The sequence below is a fragment of the Sinocyclocheilus grahami genome, unplaced genomic scaffold (assembly GCF_001515645.1).
Source record: "Sinocyclocheilus grahami isolate Dianchi unplaced genomic scaffold, SAMN03320097.WGS_v1.1 scaffold51.1, whole genome shotgun sequence".
Taxonomy (NCBI): Eukaryota; Metazoa; Chordata; class Actinopteri; order Cypriniformes; family Cyprinidae; genus Sinocyclocheilus; species Sinocyclocheilus grahami.
In genome coordinates this window covers 401,991-412,773 of record NW_015505230.1, presented here as the reverse complement: position 1 = coordinate 412,773, position 10,783 = coordinate 401,991, and the positions used below count along the sequence as shown (strand labels likewise).

Sequence of the window (10,783 nt, the reverse complement as noted above, 5' to 3'; positions counted from 1 at the left end):
TTTTATGCATGTTTATGACAACTGTCATTAAGTGTCATTCGCTCAGTTATGTAATTTTTAATGCAAAGATGACATTGTTTGAGATGTCTTTGTTATGGGCTATGGTTAGGGGTAAGGGTAGGGGTAGGGTTAGGTCAAATAATGTCATATTTGCATTAAAAATGACATAACTAAGCGAATGACACTTAATGACAGTTGTCATAAACATGCATAAAAACCCTTCATATTCATGACATGTGTCATGTCATGATTATGTATGTGTCATGTCATGATTATGAAGGTGTCATGTCAGTCTTATGCACACCCCTTCAAGTAAAGTGTAACCGAAGCTTGCATTATGAACCTTATCGGTTCGGCTCATGCATATTAATTAGGCAACGTTTGCCCAGTAGTCCTTGCTGAAAGATAAGTAGGAGACCGTTTAACACCAGTTTGTTTGTCTTAACGAGGTCAGAAAAAAAAGGCCATTAAATCTAAAGTTGCCGTTTTATGCTGTTGGCTACTATAAAAGTTATATTTATACTTTTATATACTACTGTTCAAAAGCTTTGGCTTGGTAAGATTTTAAAAATACATATTTTTTAAATCTCTTGTGTTCAACAAGGCTGCATTTATTTGATCATTGTGAAATATTATTTCAATTTAAAATAACTTTTCTATTTTAATGTATTATAAAATGATTTTTTATTAATTCATTTTTGTGGCAGTAAAGATGCATTTTCAGCATCATTACTCAAGTCAGTGTCACATGATCCTTCAGAAATCATAATGATATTCTGATTTTGTGCTCAAGAAACATTTCTTCTTATTAAAACATTTTGAAAACAGCTGTGCTGCTAAATTTACTGTGAAAACCACTATGCATTTTTTTCAGGATTCTTTGATGAATAGAAGGTTAAAATTAACAGAATTTATTTGCATTAATAAAAAAAAATCTCTTGTAGCATAAATGTCATTACGCTCTCTTGAATTAAAAAAAATCTACTGACCCCAAACTTTTAAAAGATATTTTAAATATTTAAATTATTAATTTAGTTGAAACTCTTAACTTATCACAATTATTTCCTAAAAGTGGGCAAGTTGAAGATGGACACTTGTCCCCATAAAGTTATTATGTTTGCTTATACCACTTGATAATATTGATTTTTTTTCCTCCCTCTGGCTGATTCCCCCAAGCATATGTCGTAGCATCAAGCTTTGTTTGCCCATGTCTCATTGTAAATCTTTCCTCAAGGAAGATCCCAGGCCTCCACGTCTATGCAGCGATGCAGGACGAAAAAGAGCAAGAAATGATCCAGAGTCCAGTTTCTCCCACTGACAGCACACCCAGCTTCAGCTCTCAGAGAGAGCTGCTCACATCACTGGAACCTCTGGTCACAGAGCCCAACACCCAGACCATCGGTGAGTACCACACAGTATCATACAGGCCCTCGGCGCCCACTTCTGATACTTCTCCATTTAACACTGAAGTACTTTCCTACTCAGCTCTCCTCTTCTACTGAAATCATATGATTCTTGGGAACAGCAGACACACTTTCCCTGTCACTCGGCTTAGTCGTGGCGTGTTAGCCAACTTCCTGTAAATGGCCTCAGCAGTTTTTGTTGGTATAGAGAGTCTTGTTGACTGCAGGGAAAAGCCCTGGTTGCTCGACTTATTGTCCCCTGATGACTCCTATAATAAATCAACAGAACAGCAAATGTCATGATGTATTTCAGCTTTCTAGGCTGCCGTGGGAATCACTGATACTCTCATATGGTTTGTTTGACATTTGGAAAGAAGACAATGTATTGATAAAGAAACAACAGTAAGAAAGTATATATATATATATATATATATATATATATATATGTATCTTGTGTTGTTCGAAACATGATGTCGAAGTCGGCCTGTGGCGTGACCTCAGAACTAACGGCAAGGGCACAGAGCAAAACTCCTAGCACAATGGTTGCCATGGCTACTGCAGAGCTCAGTCTGGAGTGTGTGGGAATTTGGGCCTCGAGAGCTGAATTCTGAGCGCAGAGTCGCGCTGCAGGAGCTTATATAGAGCCGAACCCCGTTACATAAACACACGCCCCCTACACACACAGCCACACACACATCCACATACACACATCTACATGAGCAGAGCACATACCAAAAGTGCATTAGAATTATTCAAACTAACACAAACCGTTCAAGAAATCTTTTTTACTTTCAGCTTTGCATTAATACATCATATTACTCTTGTGTTGTTCGAAACACGTAAGACCTTCGTTCATCTTCGGAACACAATTTAAGAGATTTTTGATGACATATGAGGGCTCTCTGACCCGCTCGTGTCATGATACTGTCGTGAACTCGCGTCCACAAGTGACGCAGTATAGACGAAAATGTGGAATAAAGTCGTTATTTTTGTTTTCTTTGCGCAAAAATGTATTCTCGTAGCTTCGTAACTTTACACTTGAACCACTGATGTCACACGGACTACTTTGTCGATCATCTTGGTACTTTTCTGGACCTTTTCTGTCTATGGGAGGGTAAGAGAACCCTCAGATTTCATCAAAAATATCTTAAATTGTGTTTTCCGAAGATGAACGAAGGTCTTACGGGTTTGGAACAACACGAGGGTGAATAATTAATGGCAGAATTTTCATTTTTGGGTGAACTTACCCTTTAGTTCTGGCAGCTCACGTCAGTCAAGCATGCATTTTCTGACTCCTATACGACACCTATCACAGCATCCATATATAAGGTACTTCAGTATTATCAGCAGCTTTCAAGTTGGCTCAATAGCTAATGGCAAATTCGGCAGTCAAAACCACATTATCTTACTAGGAATTGTGCAATCAGGAATTTAGCGAGAGAAATTCGTTTCCCTCATGGACTTCACCTCAGATTCATTCAAGTGTGTGAACTTGAACACGTGAATTCGCCACATTGATCATAAGCTGCCTGATTTGGAAGTGACTGAGCTAGCATTGCTTCTTGCATCGCTGCGTTATTGACATGGACTCCATGAGTTATACTAATGTGACTGACTCAAGAACAAGTTCAGATGAGATATGCACTCCCCGCATGAAGAAGGATATCAAGAGATCAAGAGATCAAGCATCCACGTCACAGCTGGCTATATTTCACTCTCCATTCATCTCTGAATGTCTTCACGAAGCTAAGCTAAGTTCCTTTTTAATGCTTTCAGGTTATTGGCAACATGCTTGTTGCTAAGGCTATCCATGTTGCTTGGGCTTATTTAGTCGTTTTCAGTAAAATGCTTGTGCTAGGCTTATGCGATCATATTGGCAATATGCGTTATTATCTGTTGTCATTGGCAACATGCTGTGTTTTAACCTATCGAGTCTGGTCACCTTTATTTATATAGCAGTAAACAGCACAAATTCAGGGAGCTTTGTGGTGATAGACAGAAAATAACGATCATGGAGCAGGCGGAATCAGAATCAGCTGTGGCACAGCTCCAGGGAGAAAATGGTAAGCAGGCGTTGTTCGGTGAGGTTGGTTCAGCATTGATTCTATTCGAGTATCGGAAACGATTGTTCTATCTAGTTGTATTGGAAACATGCTTGTTCCAGAACTGTTTGGTTGCTTTTGGAACATGCTTTTCGTAAGGCTATCTGGGTTCTGTTGGAAACATGCATGTCTAAAGGCTATCTGGTTGTTGTTGATAACGTGTTGTTGCTTAAGCTTTTCAGGTATTGGCAACATACTCATTAGGTCATCTGGTTAAGGGCAACATGCTTGTTACTATGGCTTATGCAGGAATTGGCAACATACTTGTTTGGGTCACTGGGTAATGGCAACATTCTTGTTGCTTAAGGCATTGAGATTTTCACTGTCAGTTTTTGTTGGGGATATCAGCACATGGTTTCTGGGTTATCGCTGCTCTCCCTGCTCTTATCCACGCTAGGCTGCATGGATGCACAGGAAGTTATTGACAGAACTATACCGCCAATCCAAACTGTATTCTGATTTTCAATCATCTTTGACAATAGTGGTCCTGACAGAAATCAAGCATAGCATTAGTTCTGGCAGGTGACGTCAGTCAAGCTAACATCAACTGACTCTCAGCTGATCCACGTCTTCCTATAGAGATACAACACCTATCACAGCATTCCATATATAAGTTCCTTCAGTATTATCAGCAGCTTTCCTGTTGGCTCAATAGCTAATTACCCTCCTCCATCCCCAGCTCCTCCTCTCGTCCAGTCAGGATTCAGCCTTCTGATTCCCCTTTGAATCAGACTAACTTAATTTATTATATAACTTACTATTTGTAATAAATTATATGATTAGTAAAATGCTAAATATAAATTGTTAAAATACTATTAATATAATTAATATATTAGTAATATAACAAAACAATTTTAATATATAAAAAAATTATTATTTAGTTATGTAATACACACACATACACACACACACACACACACACACACAGTGTGTTACGGATTTGAGGATAGACAGACAAACACATTAATATAAAAGATGTAGAAAACATAATTGTATAATTATTGGAATTGTGTATATTATATATTTATTACATATTGTGTATGTAAATGAAATACAATTCTAAAATTCTAAGCAAAATTAGAATTGTATTTATTATATATTACATACTTCCATGAACATATATAAATCATTAAAATATTTATAATAATATTTATAAAATAATACAATTATTTCTTTTTAAATTAAATTTTGTTCTTATTGTCATTTATTTTATTGTCAGACATTATATTGATTTAGTTTTTATTGTCATTTTGTCTCTTTGTATTTCCCAGAGTGCATCAAACCTCATCCACGTGTCAAATTCTCATCAGATCTTCCTACATACATTGACGTTTGAACTCTAGCCTCCGCCATGTCAAGGACTTTGGTCATGCGGACACAAAGGTTTCAAGCTTTATTCAGTACCTGTGCATGTTGGACATTAACTTTACTGTGCTCAGTGAATACTAGAACAAACTTTGTACAGCTTTTTTATACATCTGTGTATTCAAGAAAACATTTTTGATGCTGTTAATTTCTAAAGATGCCAGTGTGTACAAAGTCTGAGGGAAAATCCAGCATGAAGCGTGGAAAAAACGACAATTATACTTGGTTACCCGTCTGTTTATTTTTATTGTAAACAGTGCCAGTACAGTATTCATGAGCGTAAAACAGGGATATGTGACATTTTGAAAGTGTTTTAATAACAAAATGTAAAATAATTAATGATTATTGTAAAATGAAACGTTTCCTGGGTTTCATTTTGTAAAACTATATCTAGCACATCTGTACTTTACATGTAACACAGAAATGTAGATTTTACCACTAATTTTATGAGTTTCATGAAACTTTATTCATGAAACAGGGTTAATGTTGAAGCTTGTTTATCTTGTTTTACTTCTCTGCAATATCAAAGTATTTTTTCTTAGTAAAATAAAATCTTTGTGTTTCTATGTAGAAATAACTGACTGTTGGTTTACAGATACATATCAGTGTCAAAATATGCTGTGTAAACTGACTTGAGACGTTATGGCCAAGCTCAAGATGATAATCGTATACTGTCTAGTGTTTCATAAACAGTTTTGTATGGAATAATTTATGTGTACTCACAGAGAGTTACATGATTTATGCTTTCATTTTGCTTGTTTATTTGTTATTTTTTGTGCATTTAAATTCAGTCATGACGTACCAAAAGTGAACTGTACAGGCTGACGGATATGAATGTATGAATGTGTAAGTACATATTTAAAACTTTTTTAATTTATTTTTACTTTCCCTCTTTATGAGCAGTATAAAATCACAGGGAAGCCACGATCAGTTGATGAACTGACTAGCACTAACGAATCATATATATATATATATATATATATATATATATATATATATATATATATATATATATATATATATATATATCATTATTTTATTTCTTTTTTGCATTTTGGGGGTTTTATTCTTCTTGAAAGAGGTATCTTATGCTCACCAAGGTGGCATTTATTTAGTCAAAAATACAATAAAAACATCAATATTGTGAAATATTATTACATTTTAAAATAATTGGTTTCTATTTCAATATACTATAAAATGCAATTTATTCCTGTGATGCAAAGCTAAATTTTCAGCATCCACAATTTATAATTAATTATAATTTTTTTAAACAGTTTTGCTGCTTAATATTTTTGTGTAAATCTTGATACAGCATGAATAGAAATTTCAGAAGAACAGCATTTATTTGAAATAGATTTTTTTTTTGTAACAATATAAAAGTCTGATAAGTGTATATGAAAATGGTACTGTTTTGGTGAAACAGATGCTAGTCATAAAATGACTTCTTTCCACTTCCAGAGAAAAACAAATGTTAGAAAAGAGGAGAAATGAGCAGCCATTACGAATAGTTTCGCGACAGCACAGCTAGAGAGACAGTGAGAGGGAGGTAACTGGAAGGCACATTAGACTGCAGATTAAGGAGCAATCAATGCTTCCAGGGGCCCCGGCTCAGCTGACATCTCAAGGTAACTTTCAACGGCGCCCAGGGAACTGTAAGTATGAATGTGTTTGTGTGCGCCTGTTATGCAATTGCAGTCAAGGGCACAGCTAATTCAAGCCTAATGAAACATTTTGATTTTCTCCATTAAAAAAAAATCATGCCCTCATGATAAAGTATTAGGCGATCTGTGTACCTCTTGTGTACAAATTAAAATTCATCAGAGGCCTGTCTCTTCAAGGATAATAACCAGCTCAATCCCCTCCCTGTGGGTTTGTACTGTAGTTACTCCAAGGACATTAGACTCAATCTTCCTCTGGTGACATGTGTGCCTACGGCGAACAGTGTCCACCGCTGGCACCTCGGCTAGCAGACTCACCACATTTAATTACCTTTGGAAAGAAAGACCAACGGGAGTGAGAGAGAGAGACACACACACACACACCAAAAGTGTTCATACACAGCTTAACAAATCATAATCAAGGACTGGAACTATATAATCATTATAACAATATATAACATTATATAAAATACTAATGTTACTTTGTACATTCAGGAAATCAAGGCAAAATTAGTAACCTTTGCAATGTCCATACTATGAGTTACTATAGTTATACCATGACATCAAAGTGTGTGTGTGTGTGTGTTTGTTTGTGTGTGAGAGAGAGAGAGAGATAGAGAGAGATACCAAGCTTCACTGCTTATCCAGCCATTCACTTCATTAACTTCCTATCTCTCCCTGGGGATAGATTGTATTCACAGAGGTTAACACAGGCCAGCAAATAGAAAGTCACTCTCTTCTACAGACTGATTTGCATGGTCTGATGGTAATTGGCATTCAGGAAAGCTGTATTTGATTACGAGGTTCAGAGGTGTTCTTTCAGTTCTGGAGACTCACAATGTCTTTGTTCTTAACTCCACTGGAAAGATGACGGTGATAATTTGACAGTGATTTCATGAGCATATTCCCATCATCAATGATGAATCTACTTATGCAGCAGAGCAGAAGGAGAAGTATATTTTAATGAGAACGAAACAGCTGAACTACATGCAGAGGTCTTAAAGGCGGCAGAAGAAAAATGAAAACGGACCAGGAACTGACCCTTGTGGGACACTCTCCCATAAAAGGGATTATTTATTTCAAATGAATGTATACTGAACCCTGCGTTTGGCCTGATTGATTACCATGCTCAGTGGAACTGCGAAATAAGCAACCTCCAAACGATGCATATGTAAACAACTGATTACTCGTTAATCTGCTTGTGCAGTTTTGAATAAAACCCAGAGCTGGAGAACCAGTGGTGTAATGTAACAATACTTCAGTAATAATACTTATATACTTATAGTACTAATAGTACTTAAGTATTTTTGGGGAGAATCTGTACTTTACTTGAGTTTTTATATTTCTGTCAACTTTCACTTTTAAGCCACTACATTTCTTAATTAAAATGAATACTTTTACTCCGATACATTTCCCCGAAGCATTACTTACTACAAAATAAAGTCGTAAGAACACAGACAGCAAGAAAGCAGGTTTGACAAATCAGTGGTCTGGTGCTTGCAAGACTCCTAAAAAACACCTTTGCTCATTGGCAAACAAGTGCTCGCACAACCACGGATGATTTCATTTTACACTCAATTCGAGGCTGGGGTGTGCGACATACAGTATATCGTCTATGATAATATAATAATTGTTTTAATGATATGCAATCTGACATTATCGAGTATATCCCAAAAACACAGAGAGTGCATGCATACACTACGTGATTTAGTCTATTAAAATGCATTTAGAATCATCAAAATTCAAGGCATTCTAAATTGTAGGATTGTCTTTTATATTTATAGAATTTAATATAGTTAATCTATATCACATGAAGAGTGACGTTTTTTTTTTTTTTCCAGAAATCAGCATGATAAATGTAATATTGATTTTAAACAAGCTTAATAATGTAAGCATTAAGTAACTTACATTTTAGACACAACATTGCCTGTTTTTGCTCAATTTTGCCAACGAAAATAGTTCCAAACAAAGATCAAAGCACTGTTTTGCATCTCCGAGCAACACACAGTTGCCCTGCGCCTCAGTGTTCATACTATCCATCCTAAATAATATGTGAGATTAGAATAAGTGTGTCCCAAAGCATAGTATGTTAAAAAGAGTATGCCAAAAGTCCCCAGATGGTCTACTTTTTCAGGTACATTTTTGAAGTGTGGATCCGTGCACACTCTAATGGCTAATATTGCCCACAATCCATTGCGCTTTGGTGAAGGATACTGTCTAGAATGACACAAATAAAATGCGTAAAAAAAAACTACAATGGCCGATGTGCGCGACCAGGTAGAGAGGCTTAGAAAAAGGGGTTTGAGTTACTAATATTCAACATTTACCCTGGTAAAAAATATGTATTTAATGTTATCTGTGTTATATTTCATCTGCAACAGCAATGTAAACTTTTATAAACATTTGTTTGGTCGTTAATTTTTAAATGCATCATTATGCATGAAAGACTGGCAGATCAATGTGCTACATCTTTTCTCTCCAATACAGTAGGAAGTTAAATTAAATGCAATGTGGAGGATGTTAACTGTGACAAGATGATTGACAGTCCGTTAAAGACATAATTAAAATGAATACTTTTACTCCGATACATTTCCCCGAAGCATTACTTACTACAAAATAAAGTCGTAAGAACACAGACAGCAAGAAAGCAGGTTTGACAAATCAGTGGTCTGGTGCTTGCAAGACTCCTAAAAAACACCTTTGCTCATTGGCAAACAAGTGCTCGCACAACCACGGATGATTTCATTTTACACTCAATTCGAGGCTGGGGTGTGCGACATACAGTATATCGTCTATGATAATATAATAATTGTTTTAATGATATGCAATCTGACATTATCGAGTATATCCCAAAAACACAGAGAGTGCATGCATACACTACGTGATTTAGTCTATTAAAATGCATTTAGAATCATCAAAATTCAAGGCATTCTAAATTGTAGGATTGTCTTTTATATTTATAGAATTTAATATAGTTAATCTATATCACATGAAGAGTGACGTTTTTTTTTTTTTTCCAGAAATCAGCATGATAAATGTAATATTGATTTTAAACAAGCTTAATAATGTAAGCATTAAGTAACTTACATTTTAGACACAACATTGCCTGTTTTTGCTCAATTTTGCCAACGAAAATAGTTCCAAACAAAGATCAAAGCACTGTTTTGCATCTCCGAGCAACACACAGTTGCCCTGCGCCTCAGTGTTCATACTATCCATCCTAAATAATATGTGAGATTAGAATAAGTGTGTCCCAAAGCATAGTATGTTAAAAAGAGTATGCCAAAAGTCCCCAGATGGTCTACTTTTTCAGGTACATTTTTGAAGTGTGGATCCGTGCACACTCTAATGGCTAATATTGCCCACAATCCATTGCGCTTTGGTGAAGGATACTGTCTAGAATGACACAAATAAAATGCGTAAAAAAAAACTACAATGGCCGATGTGCGCGACCAGCGGTTAGGTAGAGAGGCTTAGAAAAAGGGGTTTGAGTTACTAATATTCAACATTTACCCTGGTAAAAAATATGTATTTAATGTTATCTGTGTTATATTTCATCTGCAACAGCAATGTAAACTTTTATAAACATTTGTTTGGTCGTTAATTTTTAAATGCATCATTATGCATGAAAGACTGGCAGATCAATGTGCTACATCTTTTCTCTCCAATACAGTAGGAAGTTAAATTAAATGCAATGTGGAGGATGTTAACTGTGACAAGATGATTGACAGTCCGTTAAAGACACAGTTGTGTGACGTGATAGTATGTCCCAAAGCTTGCATACTCTTCTACTACACACTCAAAAAGTGTGTACTTTTTATTCACCAAAACAGTACATACTTTAAGGGCGTAGTATAAGTAGGCACATTGAGATGCAGCATTGGTGTTTCCTTATTAAATGAATCAGCTTTTTGAACGAATCTGTTGAATGAATGCTTCAGTGACACTCATGAACACAATCAAATGCTTCCTTCCTGAATGAATCCTCCATTTGAAAGAATCAGTTGACTGCCACTCGGTGGTTTTAATTTCACATTTCAACAATTTTGTCATGTTTTAAATCAGGGATAGGTTGTCCAGCAGAGTTTAGCTCCAACCCTGAAAATAAACTCACCTGCCTGCAGCATTAGTAACAATAAATAGCCTTAGAAATTAAGCACCTCTTATGCTTACCCAAAGATACAAAATTGAAGAAAGAGTTAAAACTGAACGCATCTTGCTGCTCAAACTGTGTGTGTATACATATATATATATA

The 10,783-nt window shown here is 35.7% G+C and overlaps 1 protein-coding gene across 2 annotated transcripts in view; it reads left to right on the top strand.

Moving 5' to 3' along the window:
* The window catches only part of LOC107583162 (VPS10 domain-containing receptor SorCS3-like), an 11,493-nt gene extending 5,671 nt beyond the window's left edge, over positions 1–5,822 (top strand). For both annotated transcript variants that reach the window (XM_016269275.1, XM_016269274.1), the window contains exon 4: positions 4,777–5,822. In XM_016269275.1, the coding sequence (XP_016124761.1) occupies positions 4,777–4,841 (65 nt within the window). In that variant the 3' untranslated portion in view covers positions 4,842–5,822. The remainder of the gene's footprint in view (positions 1–4,776) is intronic.
* Positions 5,823–10,783: the final 4,961 nt, after the last annotated feature.